We start from the raw sequence: 17,607 nt of genomic DNA on the forward strand, positions 1-17,607 counted from the left end.
CTGGCAGTTGGCCTCCATCTAGGCATTGATTTGCTTGTGATGATCTGGCAGTTGGCCCCCATCTAGGCATTGAGTTGTTGGTGATGGACTGGCAGTTGCCCCCCACCTAAGATTTTAGCTGTTGGTGATGGTCTGGCAGTTGGCCCCATCTAAGCGTTGAGATTTTAGCAATGTGCTGGCAGTTGGCACCACATCTACACCTTTTATTGAATTATTTGGGAAAGATGGCGAAACTGTGCGTAGGGTCGTTCTTTCTTCACCACTATTCCATTTTCTTCCTTTGAATCAATAGTTAAAGAAAGTTGACTCCTTTCCCCGCCAATATGTCTCAGTCTTTTTTACAGATATGTTTTTCCTCTATTTACCTGGTGTAGAAGAACAATCTTTTAGTGAGTTAGTGACCTTGTACTCTAGAAGTCACAGCCTACACTGTAGGATAATCTATGAATGCATGGCACAGTGTGCCCACCTAGTGACCAACCTATGTCACACTTAAGGGGCCTATCCATTAGCAGATGTTTATCTGAAAGATGAAAGACAAAAGATATCTATTGAAAATTCCCGTGGCTGTGCTGAACGATATCTGTCATGTACATGACAGATTTTGGTAAAAAAATTAACGATGAACGATATCGCATGACATCATTCAGGGAGTGGATTTTTTTCTCTGCAGATGCTGCTAATATCTTTCATCGTTCGTCGGTTACCGCATATATTTCTAATATCTGGCAGCGATATGCGATAATTGACCAACATGTTGGAGAGATGAAAGATTCAATTTATCGGCCGCGGGAGTGCGCATCTGTCATCGTTCAGGGCCTATCCATAGCAGATAAATTTAACGATTGAACGATATATCGTTCTATCGTTCAATTTATCTGCTAATGGATAGGCCCCTTTCCAGTAGCTGTTGCATGATTTACATTATGTGAATACACTGCATTCATGAAGGTTTGTACCTAGTGGTAATTGCTGTTGCACTTTGGACTTCTCGAATAAGCCTAGGCTGAGTGGCCCCTGTTGATTCAAAATTATGTTGGACACTACATTATAGTTCAATCTACTGTGCATAGTTTAACCAGTGCCAGATTAAGGTCCACGTGGGCCTGGAGCTGAAATTTATGAAGGGCCTGTTGTGTGTCACCGCAGGGGGTGTGTTCATTACTGCGGAGTTGTGACTAGTAGTGAGGGTGTTTGACTTGTGCCATAGCGTTCGTCTAGCGCACAGGTTCTCAAACTCAGTCCTCAGGACCCTAAACAGTGCATGTTTTCCATGTCTCCTCACAGAATCAAAAGTGAAATAATTAGCTCCATCTGTGGATCTTTTAAAATGTGTCAGTGAGTAATGACTACACCTGTGCACCAGCTGGGTGACCTGGAAAACGTGACCTGTGTGGTGTCCTGAGGACCGAGTTTGAGAACCACTGGTCTAGCACCATGGATGACATATCTACCATCTACCTACAAACACTTCAATATCCTTACCATCTTCATTCACATGAAGCATGCACCATCTGTTATTTTATATAAAACAAAAAGAGCAGAAGAGGGTACCTGCAAATATTAAATATCTCTCAATTGTATCTACAGGGATCTAGAGCAGGTATAAGAGATATCTGTTACAGTCTCCCATTTAAGATCACAAAAGCCTTGATAAGATACTATGGGGGCTGCTTTATTGTCAAAGTTACCAAGCTACATAAATACCTTCTGAAGATGGAGTTAGCTAATGCAGCCTATGGGCGGAATTCAATTGATTACGCGGTCCGGATCTCCCGTCTAAAGTGACAGGAGATTGCGGGCCGCCATTCAATTGTTGCCGTTCGCGAAAAGTGATGTTTGGGCACCCAAACACGTTACTTTTCGCACATTTCAGCTCTCACCCCCCTGGGGCTGCGAGCTGAAATGTAGCGCTGGCAACTGATCGCGCCCGACAGGAGCAAGAATTGAATAGCTCCGTCGGGCGCATTGGGGGCTGGAATCAATTAAATTCCGCCCTATATGCTACAGTCCACAAAAAGTACAGAGAGAGAGACCTCTAGGATCCCTCTCAAGCATTCTCCACTCATGCATGCGCGGTCAACAGAACACACATGTGGAGTAGCGAGTCCACCTCCAGAAATTGAAAGTAAAGAGATCGCTTAAGCAACCACTTTACTTTTACACATTTCAGGGATGGCTCCTCTTAGAACCCCTGTCCCTACATATGACTCATACTGGCTGTACATAATTTCTCATTGCCGTGGTAAGCGGCGATAAGAAATTATAATTATTGGTTCTAAAACCCAATGCATTATATCCACATGTATGTATGTATGTATATATAAATTAAATACTTCGTGTTCACTCTAGGTCCGGCAGCAGGCAGGGCACCGAACCTAGAGCTAGGCCTTCGGCGCGCGCGCAACAGAATAGGCGGCGTCTCCAAAGAAAAGGGGGCGTGTCTTTATGACGCGTCCCCTTTTCGTGACTTCTGGGGGCATGCCCGGCACTTACAGACATGCCGGGCAGCCCCCAAGCGCATGCTCCCGGCATCCATTCACCGGTGGTGACCGCTTCACCGCCGTATTGACCACCCGTGGGACACTGTGACCTGTGGGTGGAGACAGAACCCGCAGGCTGTCTCAGCGGGGCACTGCGCTGGGGGGCAGGGTGCTTTCTGCCCTTCAGAAATAGGGCAGGGCGCAGCGCCCCACTAAAACAGCCTAGCGGGAAAGCTAATACTGCATGTGAAACACAGGAAAAACAGTGTGCTGTCCCAAATGGCTCAACCCCAGATGCCCGCAACTACCTGCCATGTGTGAAGAAGTGAAAAACACTGATGTACCCAACCTCTATATATATATATATATATATATATATACACACATATATACACACACACACACACACAGTTTGTATTATATATGTATATATATATATATATATACACACACAGTATATAATATATATACATATATAGTGTATATGTTTGTATATTATACTGTATATACAGTGTGTGTGTGTATATATATATATATATATATATATATATATATATGTATATATATGCACACAGTTTGTATACATGGTCTTTTTATTTACCATATATACACATATTATATATATTTATAAACTTATATATAATTTTTAAATATTTCATAATTTAATATTATGTATAGATATTTATGATTGATATGCATTTACAGTATATCAATACATATCCTACTACACAGCAGCAGCCTGGCCAGAAGGACTGAACAGCAACTCACTTTTTGGGGGACTCAAAAGATCACATCCTACAGACAGTTGCTGCTGCTGTCACGGAGTCTCCAGCCTTCATGAAGGAGCTGTGAGCCTGTGACTGAGGTGGTGGTCGGTGCACAGCCTAGGACGGGCTGCATGAGGAGGACACGGTGCGGTGGTGGCGGCGGGCGGCACCTATGTAACGTCACACGCTGTGACGTCACATGACGCGGAGGCTCCTCCGCTGCCACTTCTCTGTAAGCAGCGCTGGGAGGGCAAGACAAGCCCAGCCCTCCATTGTGTTGCCTTTATGTTTATGCACCGGCGGTCCGGTGTCACAGCCTCGGCGGCGACGGGGTGGGGGGGTGTTATGTGCGGCTGGGGGGAGGGCATGGTCGGCCCTCAGGCTGCTGTAGAAGGATATAAAAATTCCTTTCTACAGCAGCACACACATCAAAAGGCCGTGGGCCTATTCAGATGGTGGGCCTGGAGCTGTAGCTCCATCAGCCCCATTATTAATCCGGCCCTGAGTTTAACTCTTACAAAGGTTCTTACTGTTGTTTTCTCTTGCAGATTGATCTTGAGACTATCAAGCAAAGATACCAGGAGCTGTACAAGAAGAGCCTAGCGGATGCTATCAAATCAGACACATCCGGCGACTTCTGCAAACTGCTTCTTGCTCTGCTGCATTAAAGAAAGAGGATTGGCTGAAGAGTTTATTCTTCATGCCCGGAAACGACACATTTCTGTGTAACCCAAAGTTAACTCCAAACTTTTTTTATGCAATGTTGAAACAAAAAGCTACAAACGCCTCTAAAAAAGGAAACGTGTCTGAGTTGTGTTTTGAAATAAGTGCTTTGAATAATTTTGTTGCTACAATAAATTCTGAGTAGTCTTTGTATTCTTTAGTGTTTAGTATTTTTACTTTCACAATTCCTGGGTTGTCTTCTTTTTGTGGAAAAGGAGAGATGGAAAAATAAAAATAGAATGTATACATGCTTTAATAAAAAAAAATTGTAATTAATTTCTTGTATCTAATGCATTTCTCTTATATATGAACTTAGTTTCGCACATGGGCACTTCATAAATATATTTTGTTGACGTTTCTGTAATAGTTTCTTAACTTATTTCTGGATGGCGTAATGCTTTAATTTAGTGGTTCCCATACACGGTCCTCAAGGCACCCTAACAGTCCAGGTTTTAAAGGTATCAATGATTGAGAACAGGTGACTTAATTAAAACCTTAGTCAGTTTGATTATACCATCTCTACACAAGCATGGATATTCTTAAAACCTGGACTGTTACAGTGCCTTTGAGGACTAATATGGGGGAGATGTATCAAGCCTTGGAGAGAAATAAAGTGGAGAGAGATAAAGTACCAACCAATCAGCTCCTAACTGAGATTTTTCAAACACAGCCTGTAAAGTGACAGGAGCTGATTAGTTAGTACTATCTCTCTCCAAGCTTTGATGCATCTCCCCCTGAGTTTGGGAAACTCTGCACTAATTGGTTACATGAAGTTCCAATTCTGAGAACCTTCGAATGCTCTTATTATTTTATTAACAATTATATAGCGCCCACATATTCACAGAGCTGTACAGAGAGTATTTCAGATATTCACATCAGCCCTTGCTCCAATGGAGTAGCCTGCTCCAATTTTTTTTTTAGAATCTTGTTATCCAGACGGTATGTTTTTGGACAGTGGGGGTAAACTGGAGTACCTAGATGAATCACCAGAGCCGTAACTAGACTTTTTGGTGCCCTGTGCCAGAAAGAGCATTGGAGCCCCCCTCATTTTTCAAAGGGACATAATGCACCCAAAAAAGGGCCATGGCTTCATGGGGAAGGGCCAGGGAAGAGATAGGAGAGGCCAGGAGATGCTGGTATGAAATAAGAGGAAGCTGCAAGAAAGAATGATAATAAACAGACACTTGACAGGCCCAAACAGCGCCCCCTGACCTCTGGTGCCCTGTGCAATGGCACCGGCCGCACTACCCTAGCTACGGCCCTGGGAATCACATTCAAACATGGGGGGCATACAAACTCCACACAGGGTCTTGGGGGCAGGTTGGGTTTGAGATCTCGGCGGTTGGGATGCCGCTGGTCAGAATACAGACAGCACCCTGACAGTCAGAATCCCGACACCCATAAAGACAGGAGATAAGTGTAACCCTTACCCCTACCTCCCCGGAGCCTAACCCTAACCTTCCCCCCCTCGTACCTAAACCTAACGTCCCCCTCCCCGCACCCTAAACCTAACCCTCCCCCCTAGTGCCTAACCCTCCTCCTAATGCCTAACCCTAACCTCGCACCCTAACGCCCGATACTTACCTTTGGGATGCCGACGGTCGGGATTCTGGTGCCGGGATCCCGACGCTGTTGGGATTTTTACGCCGGAATTTCACCCGTCGGCATCCCACACGGCGGAATGCTGACTACATCCCCTTGGGGGCATATGGACCCAAGACCTCCGAGCTGTGAGGCAGTAATGCTAACCACTACACCAGCATTGCTGCTAATGCTCTTATTGCGCGTGTGTTTGATTAGTCTTTTGATTGTTCTAAGGCTGTGATTGGTTAGTTTGGTATAGCTTTGCCGAGGTGTGTCTGATCAGCTTCTACTGGTTGTTAGTATCCCTGTCCTATTTATTGGCGTTATAGGGCCATACACCCGCCTCTGCTGCTCTACCAAAGGGTCACGTGAGTGATGGCGAGATGGCGAGAGCGATGCTGTACAAACATCGGTAATCTAAGATTACCGCTGTTTACTAAATACAGCAAAACGGTATAACCCCTTTAGCGAGCTTTAAAGGGGTTATAATTTGTTTGTAAATGGGGCCCATAGTGTGGCGGCTTGCAAGACACCAATCCGCACACGGTTTAGGCCAAACCAAACGAAACCTGGATCAGCCATTGCGGGGAAGCCTGAAAAAATGATCAGGCCTCCTAACTGGTGAGTATCAGACCAATGCCGACTAGCCCAGTGTCCCTGTAATAAGCATGCTATGCTGGGAGTTGTAGTGCACGTTGATAGATGCACTTGATCAGCAGCAAGGTCCCTGGGAATCACTCCAAAATACTGGCAACCATGACAGGGTCTTTCAGAAACAGTCTTGCGGCCGTTGACAGAAATATTACTGACTGTTTACATACATCTCCGATTCCAGTTATTGTAGGACAAGGAGTACGAAAAGGCTTCTCTAGTAGCACTAAATGTTCATCTCCGTCTACGGTTTATATATAAACACTTGCTGGAAAAACAAGGCTGGAGCATGCTCCGTTACATCCCTCGTCTCGCTGCCAATGCAAAGTCACATGTGACAACAGCACTGAGCATACCACGCACAGCTAATATTAGCAGCGGCTCTGCTCTCATGGTTTTGAAAATTTGCCTTCAGAGTAAGTGAAGTTAGAAATCGGTACCTGAAAGACCAAGTCTCTCTCTACAGGCGTCCCCACCTGATGTACGGAAGGCGATAAGACTGAAAGAGGAAACACTCAATGAGGTAAGTTAGAGACGTTTTGCAGAAATGCTCTTACTGACTTGTAACCACAGTTGTATCTTATTGTAGAGTATATTGAGGAGATTTAGCAAACCTTCTAACGAGGACAAGTACTGTAGAGAAGTTTCACATAACAAGCAAACAGCTTCTAGCTATCATTTATCTAGTACAGTACTACATTCTATAAAATGATAGCTCGGATCTGATTGGTTGATGTGGGTAACACCTCCACTTGTCACTTTAGAAGCCTTCAGATGTCGCCAAAGTTTCCTGTGTTCCAGGTCTCCAATAAGTTTTGCCCAGGTTCATCTGAGTTAAATGTTTTTAAGTGTTCCCTGTAGTACAGTAATTGTAAGAAAAAATAACTTTGCTTTGGTTTTTTTTAAAAAATATGCAGAGTCTGGTGCCGAGAGAACAGTACGCTTGTTTGCGTAGTGCAGGTTTGCGTGAATTTGCGCTGCACATATGCTGAAAATGAAAACAAATGCACACACTTTGCACATATTAAAGCAAGGTGGTCCGCGGCTACGGGGGGGAGGCGTATATCTTTTGCACCTGCTGTATGGCAATACAAGCACATATGCTGCCCATGTATACGGCTCAGCATAATGCGCGGAAACTCGCTATTTCATCGTTATTTATGTTAATCACATCCTTTGTATAAATTCAAAGCCGATGAAAGGTGAGAGCATTTTTGGTGAAATCTGCGTTAAACTTTGTAAAGATTGGAGAAGTTGTCACGTATCACCCAATCAGCTTCTAGCTTGCATTTATCAAGTACATTCTATAAAATGTAGCATTGATGGTGGACAGCTCCCGGGGGGCATGGATCAATCAGTGTCAGGGGTGGTGCTTAGTGGGCCATCAAGGGGTAAAGGGGGAAGCTCTGCGACGAAGGGGGGGGAAACATTGGCACCCAGTTTGCCATCAATGCCAGATAGCCATCAGATCTCCACCATCAATAGCAAAACCATTGACCATCGGTGGCAAATCTTTGTCGCTGACCATCCATCTGCAAACTATCAGGATAGAAGATAGTGAATCTGCCCAACCAATAAGCCTCTGTACCTTGAAAGCTTTCAATAGCGGCAATATTTACATCACTTTTGTGGTTTCTATTTTTTTTATATATATATATATATATATATGTGGAGGTCTATTTTGGTGATAAGGCTGATTTCTTATTGGCAGCGATAGGAAATTGTTTATCACCATAATTAATTATTACAATGTCACGGAAGCAATTGAGTTGTACTAAGCTTCCTCTGTGTTACTTTACTGGAGCGGAAAGGTTTAATTTACCTCTCTGTTGGTACAGCCTGAAAGAAATGTGCCTATGCATGGCCCTGTCTAGCGGAGCTGATGGACTGGATGTGGGAATTCGCCAGACGAGAGGCGTCTAAGCTGAGACCTGCCATCACCGGTGATGACCCCCTGGGTATAGGGCTAAACACTATCTCAGTAGAAAACACCAGCGTTTTCCAGATACAGGGGTATATATAATAGGTTACAATTTCCCAGATTTGGCATGATTTAATTGATATAGCCGGGTTTTCTTTAAAACAAATTGGCACTTTAAATTTAGCAGCTATATCGCCGAAATCATGCCGGTTCCGGGAAATTGGAACCTATTACACCCCATAGGGCTTTTCATACTTTAATAAATACACCCCAAAGTGTACTGTAGACAATAAATACAACTGGCAGGGGATATGGCAAAAATACTTTAATAACAGAAACATAAAATTTGACAGTATAAAGAGCATTCTGGTCCACTTTTAAGTCTGCCCTTTTTTGTGTCTTAGTTTTTGGTGTTTTTTTTTAGTTTTCTTTTATTATTATATTTATTATTTATTCTAAATCTCAACAGAAAATTGTTCGTCCCATGCTTTCATGAATTTTTGATTCTTTTATTATATGTTTTCCTGCCGTGACTGTTGGGAGATTATTATATGATGTTAGATCTGACACAACAAAAATATGAAAAAGAAAATGTTTCTTAAAAATGTCAGAGCGCAAGGATCGGTGGGCGACAAATTTGCTGCCCTACGGCCATGCTTCTGGCTAGCCGGGTAACTGGAACGGTGTGCTGCGGCCTGTATCACTGCAGCAGGTACTCTGCCGTTTGAAGACGCTCTGGGCCCTGCCACACTTCTTGGTGCTGGTGGCCCCGCCCCCTATGCACAACATAGTGGTGTCATTCGCAGATGGGGCAAGGGAGGCACAGGGCGCTGTTAAGCCCTGTTACGGCTCTGGCTGCCACTAATTAATATTGTAACTGCCGGTGTTAGGGAGCACAGGGACAGCTGCCATCTCTGCTCCAGAACAATCTTTTTGTTAATTTGGTATCCGATGCATCAACTTGTGGCATTTCGGAATAAGTCCAAAACTCCTATTTTGTCCCCTCCATAGGACAGTCCTGATTTTTAACATAGTGTATGGCATCGTCTGGTGTAGTTTTGTTACATCATGGATTTGACGTAATTTATTCCGATATTCTAATCGAGAATTTTGATTTCTAAGAACTGATTGTATATAAAAAAAATTAATTCTGTCATCAAGAAAAGTGCTTCTCATACTGAGGTACTTTTAAATTACTTGCCGACATTCTGGCAGTCCCCTCCAGGGGGCCGGGAGCACCACACGATTTTTGGGAGGCTCCCGGCCAAATCGGGAGAGTAGCTAAGTATGACTTGTAATGACATTTAGGGGTCTGTGAAAAATGTCTGTAATGGTTGAGCATCCAGGTGATCATTTGACACATAGGAAAAGCAGTGTCGCAGGGGTCTAGACACACAGGCATCACAGTAGGATCCTGATAACAGGCAGGTAACAATTACCAAGATATTTAGTGAAATCCACAGATTTAGTTTCTGCTACAGCCCCCATTCAGCCATGTATTAAATCCGGGAAACGACGTTGGAAACTGTAGGCAACCGCGCAGTGACAGAAAAATATGATGGACCAAAGGGTAGGAGTAACCATAGCAAATAAAAAAAATAAAAAACCCCATAAAAATAGGTTAATATGATACTTGCCGCTCCGTGCCTACTGATCCGGATGTGATCATAACAAGGCCAGCTGACCGTGAAAGCTGAAGTTCAGCCACAGTTATAGTGCCTAGGATTACATACACTACTTCATTTAATTGCCTTGTAAAAATCTTAACACACTTATAAAGCCAAGCGAACAGAAACATACCAACCTTTAGGCAGAGAATTGGATATTTGTCTAACTAGGAAAATATTAGTAAATTGTAATAATTTTGTAATGAGTGAGATGCTTTTAATGTGACCTCTCTGTGCTTAGTTTAAGGTCATAAAACACAAATCATTGCATAAAACGAGCATGGACTGCTAATTTGTCTGTTTTTTGATAGGGTGGCAGAAGACGCCAGGGCTACTACTCTACTATGGCTTTTTGTTCTTCCTTCATTCCATATAAATCCTTCTGTGCTGGGATTTACCTATTAGTGTATTAAACGTAATAATCCAGGAGGCTCAACATGGATGGTGAAACGCGTGAGGACTTACTGTTCCATGATGAAGATCTCTCCTGTGACTTGCTCAGGCAGCTGAACCAGCTGAGAGAAGCCCACCTGCTGACTGATATTATCATTAGCACAAGTGACTGTGAATTTCCTTGTCACCGGAATGTCCTGGCCTCTAGTAGCCCTTACTTCAAGGCAATGTTCTGCAACAATTTTAGAGAGAGTGGCCAGGGTAGAGTGACTTTGTTGGGCATTGATTCAGACACACTTCACCAGATAATTATCTATGTTTACACCGGAGAGATCCTCATAACGCTGCACAATGTCTTTCAGCTCATTCAAGGTGCGTCACTGCTACAGTATGAAAAATTACTGGGAACCTGCTTTAAGTTTCTCCAGGACCAAATGACTCCTCAAAACTGCTTAAGTATGATCCGTCTCTCTGATTTTTTTAGCTGTGAAAATCTCAAGGACAAAGCTAGGCAAATTGCCTTGCGATGTTTCAAAGAAGTGTCCATTTCTGAAGACCTGAAGGACCTTTGCGTCTCTGAGTTGCTGGACTATCTAGGAGATGATGAACTTTGTGGTGAGGAGGAACAAGTATTTGAGACTCTGATGACGTGGATCCGACATGATATTAAAGGGAGAAAGTGTTATATGCAGGAACTATTTGAAAAAGTCAGGCTTCAGTATGTTCACCCAACTTTCCTCTTCCATTTTATAGCCAATGACCCTCTTATCCAGTCTTCCATGTCTTGCCGAATCATGCTGGAACATGCATGCACAGTATTATTCTCTCTCAATCTCAACACAATCATTTCTCCAAGTATTAAGCCCATGTTGCATGTCCCACGTCGCTTTTCTCACCAGGAGTTTCTCATTCATGTTGGAGGCCGGAAAGACAGTCAACAGACCACCAGGGATGTTTTGTTGTACAACGAGAAAGCCAACCAGTGGTTGAGGTTTGCCAAGCTCCCATTACGTCTACACAAAGCTTCCACTGTCGGATTACATGGTAATGTGTATGTCCTGGGGGGGTTGTCCATTTGCAACAAGGGAAACACAGTAACCTCGAGTGTATACATTCTGTCTCTCAAATTAAATCAGTGGCTCAAAGGAGAATCCATGCTGGTTCCGAGGTATTCTCACAGAAGTATAGGATACAGAAACTATATATTCTCCATAGGAGGAATTGGTGAAAAACAGGAGATTCTGAGCTCGGTGGAGAGGTTTGATAGCATTTATAATGCCTGGGAGACCATGTCTAGTATGCCGGTTGCCGTCCTTCACCCGGCAGTAGCTGCCAAAGACCAAAGACTTTACCTTTTTGGTGGAGAGGATGCGATGCAGAATCCTGTCCGGCTTATACAGGTAAATTATTATCAAAGTCAAACAAAAGATCATATATAGTCAGAACAAGATAAGGGGTATATTTACTAAAGGTCGATTTTAATCGATTTTGAGCCTGATTCAGAGATGGATGGAATTGTAGAGCCGCACACAAGCGTCTGCGCAATTCTGTGCATCTAACATGCAAATGCAGCAGGAAGTGTCTGTAGAAAACAGACGTCTCCTTGCTGCATCGGCGATCCCAGCGCTGCGACCGAGGTGGCAGCCTGGGATCACCATCACAACCATCGTGGTTGCTCCTTTGGCCAGGCTGCGGAATCTGAAGCTTACCGCAGCCTGACTGAGTCCTGGTCACTTGTGAGGCCAGGAAATCTGCATCCACCGATGCAGACCCTGGCCTCGTCCCTCATGGAAAACGAGGACAACGTGGCCCCTCTCTGCCCCTAAACGCTGCAGCATGTCAATCATGCTGCGGCTTGGGGGGGGGGTCTGCGTGCGAGATCGTCGGACTGTTCAGCACATGAGCAAAATGAGCCATGCGCATGCGCAGACCTAAGCCTTTGGAGATATGCGCTAACTATCGGGCTCTTTGGTTGATTTAAAATCATTTGAAGCCTTTCAAAATCGATCAATATCGATGTTGTGTTTCTGGGGCTAAACCACACATATACTAACAGACAGTTTTTTATTTGTTATTTTAAGTGTTAGTAAATGTGTGATTTAGCCCCAGAAACACAACATCGATGTTTATCGATTTTAAATCAATGAAAATCGATGTAAATCGACCTTTTGTAAATATACCACTAAGTCTCTCTTTTGGTTATTTGTTTACTAAACATACTATGGGGTATATTTACTAAAGTGTGGGTTTATAGAAGTGGAGATTTTGCCCATAGGAACCAATCAGATTCTAGCTATTATCTGGTGCAATCTGATTGGTTGCTATTGGTAACATCTCCACTTCTATAAACCCGCACTCTAGTGAATATACCCCTTATCATCAGGAGGAGATGTCCTAAAGGGAACAAATGAGATGTTTCCCGAAGCAACCAATCAGATCCTAGCTATAATTTGTCTAACATTCCTGACCATCTACATAGGATATACTGTATTAGAGTGCATATTTATCTTGCATTACACCTCACCATCCTCATTATACTATGCGAAAAGATTTGAAGTAGAGATGACAGTTTGGTTTTGGCTCGGTTAAGTCCGTATCTGAATACCGAATCTTATTGGCTATACGGCTATCACGTGTTTTGGATATCCAATATGATAAATCCGAACTTGCGCTAATTTGGAGTAAAGCCGAACCGCTCATCTCTAATTTGAAGTCACTTGCCATAGACAGCAATGGCATCAGTAAGTAACAGTGAGATACTGGTAATACAAAGCAATTACAGATTTCTGCATGACACGTACGATTTTTCCATGCTAGAACTGTCTCACTTTGGCAGAAATAATCGCTAATGAATCGTGCACACAAAATGTTTTACACTTTGTGGAGTTCTATCTTCACCAAGCCCCGGATTTATATTTCTGTGTGGGAGTTGGGCCTCAAGCAATACAGTATTAGAACAATGTGTACATGGGTGTTTGGTCTCTCCTTGGCAAATAAAACAGCTTTTTAAAATTCTTGGAAATAAATAGCTTTTTGTCTTCTTGTTGAGGCAAGATCCAAATGCTTATCCAGCTGCTACCTGCTTCGTCTTTTAATGAAATAGATCAAATTATTGCAAGTGAAATAGAGGAGAACCCCAGTTATGTGCTGGGGGTGGGGGTGGGGTGTAGTATGTAATACTGCCGGCCACCGGTTCAAATCCCGACAGTGGAAGCCCGGCAGGGGTGAAGATCCCGATCGCTAATAAGGTAAGTATAACTAACCCTATTTTCCCCCCTAACCCTAACCGTCCCTTAGGGGTACCTAACCCTAACCTCGCCCCCCAGTGCTTAACCCTAACCCCCATCTAAGTGCCTAAACCTAACCCCCCCATCTCCGCAGCCGAACCCTAAGTCTCCCGAGGGGGGTGTCTGACCCTAACCTCCCCCCAGGGGTGCCTAACCCTAAACCCCCTTCCCCTAGCCTGAACCTAACCCTTCCAGTGTGGTGCCTAACCCTAAGTTCCCCCGGGAGCCCTAAAACCTAACCTTCCCCCCCATGTGGCTGTCCTCGCCCAGCGCCCGGCTTACCGTCGATCGGTATGCCGGGCGTCGGGCTCCCGGCGTAGGTCTAATGACAGGCGTCAGGTTTTTGACGCCTGTAATTAGTACCGTGCCAAGATTTGACAGTCAGGAAGCCGGCAGTCGGCATGTAGACCGTCTTCCTGACTACATCCCATGGGGGTGTTAAGGAGTAAACCAGAAGTGGGGGGGGGGCACTTATGCCTCTGACCCTGAGAGCTGGGAAATACTGACCTCTGCTGGCTGGTGATTGTAATGCTCTTCCAAACTACCATTCAGGAGTCGTAGTTCGGCCAATGGGGGAAATGGGCTAAACCATGGAGAGTGATAAAACGTAGAGAGATAAAGTACGAGCCAATCCGCTCCTAACTGTCATGTTACAGGCTGTGTTTGAAAAAATGACACTTAGGAGCTGATTGGTTGGTACTTTATTTCCATCCACTTTATCTCTCTCTGAGGCTTAGTACATAGACCCCCATATTTTTTGGATAACCCCCAAGAACACCAGTTCCTTTTGATGTAAGTATACAGTACAGTGATAGATACTGGCGTTATCTATCAGAGCCCCTGTCCCTTCCTGCTTTTGCTCTTTCATACATTCTGGAGATTCTAAATGCCCTGAAAATGAATAAATAAATATGCCCCTAAGAATCTATACTAAGAATTACACGCAGCCCTAATGTAAGAACTGAGCTACTCAGGGCACAGTGCCACTTTATAAAAAGGAGGAATACAGGGCATTTACCTCTGGCCCATCCACAGATATTCTAAGCTTGGGGTATAGCTGCAAATTATCCCTTATTGTTTTTTCCTGAGAAGAGTGTTTGTCCTCTTATATAATCTTTGCCTTGTATCCGCCAGTAAATTAGACCTCGAGCTGGGTCCCTTAACTAGGGTCAGAAACTTAAGTGTTGCAACTACAATGCAGAATAGGAGAAGTTGTACTGTGCAGCTATAACAAAGAAAATCTTGGCAAACTATTTATGTCTATGGCACAACATATACTGTACACAACGAATTAACATGAAAATATAAACTTTTGTACTTTACACCCCAGGTTTACCACATTGGCCGGAACATGTGGTTTAGGATGGAGACCAGGATGGTAAAAAATGTGTGCGCCCCGGCCGTGGTCATTGGAGACAAGATTATCATAATCGGAGGTGAGTTTCTGCAATAACTTACATACAGTATTTACGATGGTCCAAGCATTGGCTATATGATAATCGTATTTCCTAAAACGCGTTAGTGCTAAAGTTTAACAATTGGGTTTGGGCTCAGTAGGATAAATACATTTTCAAACTGCTCAAATAAAAAATAAAAAAAAGTTAATTTATCCTCTAAGCCAGTGGTCCAGAAACTTTTTTGAATCACAGCACCCTGGAGTATCATCATTTTTTCCACGGCACCCCTAAGCCAAAAGTTTGTTTTTGAGAAATTCAAAAAATAATTTAGTAAAGTGAAGAAAATTGTGCTGACCTGTCATCCTTAGCTTCAGTTATGTGGTGGGGGACAGGTTTGTGCTTCTGTTTGTCCACATATCTACATTACATTGACCATTAATAATTTGATTTGGTGCTGGACCATCAACCTGAGGCACCCCTGCAAGTGTCCCGAGGCTCCCCAGGGTGCCACGGCGCACAGTTTGGGAACCACTGCTCTAAGCAATCACATTTACAAAACTGGAGTAAGTGATGGTTGTATATGAAAGAAATATTAATGCATATAGTCACTCGCAACTCTTATGTTACAGGTTACACAAGAAGAATAATTGCATATGATCTGACACAGAATACCTTTGTCAAATGCGCCGACATGAAGGATAGAAGGATGCACCATGGGGCCACGGTTCTGCAAAATAAAATTTATGTGACGGGTGGCCGATGCCTAAACGTGGACAATACCATCGAAGACTCCGATTCCTTTGATTGCTACGACCTTAGTACAGACACATGGACCTCGAAAGGGAAACTGCCTAATAGATTGTTTGACCACGGGTGTATTACTCTGCAATGTATTCCAACACATTTACACTGAGATGTACTGTTGTCTAAGGTGGACGGTGAGGTATGGACAGAAGAGGTGGGCGTAACTTGATTTTGGCATTTACATGTGTAGGGCACGGGTGTGTGAAAATGATAATTTCATCTTTATGTATATGATCACTTAGGAGCTGATGCAGAGTAGGGGTGGCCATCGACCATCGATGTTTTCAAAACATCAATGCTTCCCAGTCAATGTCAACTAGTTTTGCCATCGATGTCAAAGAACCAATGGTTCTCCGCCATCGATGGATAAGTGTGAGCTGATGTGTTGCTTTCTTATGTGGCTGTACACTGATTAGTGCTTCCTTCATCTTCTGGGCATAGAATATGCTCCTGTGAGCTTTTTTGGGTGTGTTTCAGAGTTTTTACGTTGGTAGTGTACCTGGAAGTGATGTGGAGTGAGGGCAGAAGTGCGGTTTCATGTCCATAAAGGCTACCAAAAGAGGAAGTTTGTCCCCTTGCGGGCACGCTTTGCTCGCCATAGGTTTATATTCCCCCTGTATATCCACGTGGATAGTAACTATCGACATTGGACAGTAACTGATGACATCAGGGTACATCTATTGAAGGGGATCTATCCACGAACCTTTTAAAGAAAAATAAAATTTTGTTTGCCTTGCGTACACAATATAGGGGGTTGTTTCTGCTGTTTTAGCATTTAGAATGGGGCAGAATTGCATATGTATTTGAAACATGCAAGGGAAGGGGTTTGAAACATGGGGGCAATTCTGGTATATGGGTCTGTAACCCGTTTCTGCCGTAACGCAGAGGTCGCAGAGAGTAATCGCATCTAGGTAGTTAGTAGCTGTAATAAAATATACCCCTTTTTGCATGCGCCTTGGTCCTTTTTGCCCCTCACTCTGCATCAGGCCAACAGCACATACCGGGGTGCCGCAATCTGCATACTTCACAATTTCCTCATTCTGATGGTCCTGCCATCTTTTTCCCTTCTGTCCTAGATCCGCCCCCTTTCTGTCCTGATGGATAACTTCATGCAATCATGTAAAAGAAATAATAATACAGTAGAAACTTTTTATCTGTAATAAACAATAAATTTATTTTTGTTATACTTATGTATGTGTTGCTTAACTTTCTGTGGGTGCATGTGTTCATTAGAGTGCCCCCATTAGAGCAGAGGCAGCCATTGGTTCAGGGTTGGACTGGCCCACAAGGGTACAGGGGAAATCCCCGGTGGGCCCCACTGCCTGAGGGCCCACCCCTGTCCTCTAGGTGTCAGGTTCCAGACCTCAAATCATACATTGTTACTCTAATAGATGGTCAGTTACCTGGTGGAGTTATACCACTGATCAACATGGGTGCTTGGCTCCTTTCTATAGAAACTACACAAAGATTTCCCTATTGGTTAGCCAAGTGTCTGTGGTGGCTAGCCACACCCCCTATGGTGGCTGGCCACACCCCTTAAGCATGGGCCCCTACACTGTATTTTCCCCTTGGGCCCTTCATGCCCCAGTCTGACACTGCATTGGTTAGTACTCTCAGTAAATGAAAAGACCTCATGGGGCCTGTTTATCAATAATCGCCTCTCAATGCGATCTGGGTGCGATATTAGCACCCATGCTGGGAGGGAAGTGACCACGTCAGCAGTCCTAAAACTGGCTTCCCATGTCCTAATTACTCTCCCTGGCAAATTTAGTGACATCCTGGTAGTTAGATCGCGCTGCCGACGTCTCTGCATAGAGAAAGTTAGATTATGCCCTCCCTGCACATCAGGGGTATTCAACGTGCGGCCCTTCAGCTTTTGTGGAACTGCACACCCCAGCAGCTCCTGCCAGAGTTTTGCTATTAGGGCATG

General features: G+C 43.9%; 2 protein-coding genes across 3 annotated transcripts in view; both read left to right on the top strand.

Moving 5' to 3' along the window:
* ANXA13 (annexin A13) overlaps positions 1 to 3,918 on the top strand; it is a 69,383-nt gene extending 65,465 nt beyond the window's left edge. Inside the window, exon 11 of the mRNA XM_088453130.1 lies at positions 3,799 to 3,918. Within this exon, the coding sequence (XP_088309256.1) occupies positions 3,799 to 3,918 (120 nt within the window). The remainder of the gene's footprint in view (positions 1 to 3,798) is intronic.
* A 2,596-nt stretch (positions 3,919 to 6,514) lies between these two features.
* KLHL38 (kelch like family member 38) lies at positions 6,515 to 16,867 on the top strand. Of its 2 annotated transcripts, XM_088453111.1 has the most exons (5): positions 6,515 to 6,731; positions 8,047 to 8,151; positions 10,108 to 11,589; positions 14,807 to 14,912; positions 15,503 to 16,867. In XM_088453111.1, exons 3-5 carry the CDS (start codon positions 10,234 to 10,236, stop codon positions 15,784 to 15,786), a joined length of 1,746 nt encoding a protein of 581 aa, XP_088309237.1. In that variant the 5' UTR covers positions 6,515 to 6,731; positions 8,047 to 8,151; positions 10,108 to 10,233; the 3' UTR covers positions 15,787 to 16,867. The 2 variants fall into 2 exon arrangements, with proteins under 2 accessions (XP_088309237.1, XP_088309236.1); XM_088453110.1 differs by lacking the exon at positions 8,047 to 8,151.
* The last annotated feature ends 740 nt before the right edge of the window (positions 16,868 to 17,607 follow it).

This window comes from Taudactylus pleione, unplaced genomic scaffold, assembly GCF_031769625.1.
Source record: "Taudactylus pleione unplaced genomic scaffold, aTauple2 ptg000571l, whole genome shotgun sequence".
NCBI lineage: Eukaryota > Metazoa > Chordata > Amphibia > Anura > Myobatrachidae > Taudactylus > Taudactylus pleione.

Excerpts from the sequence above, each read along its gene's own strand:
- KLHL38 (XM_088453111.1), top strand. The coding sequence starts at position 10,234 with ATGGATGGTGAAACGCGTGAGGACTTACTGTTCCATGATGAAGATCTC. Across the intron at positions 11,590-14,806 it reads ATCCTGTCCGGCTTATACAG|GTTTACCACATTGGCCGGAA; the intron begins GTAAATTATTAT and ends TTTACACCCCAG. Across the intron at positions 14,913-15,502 it reads CAAGATTATCATAATCGGAG|GTTACACAAGAAGAATAATT; the intron begins GTGAGTTTCTGC and ends CTTATGTTACAG.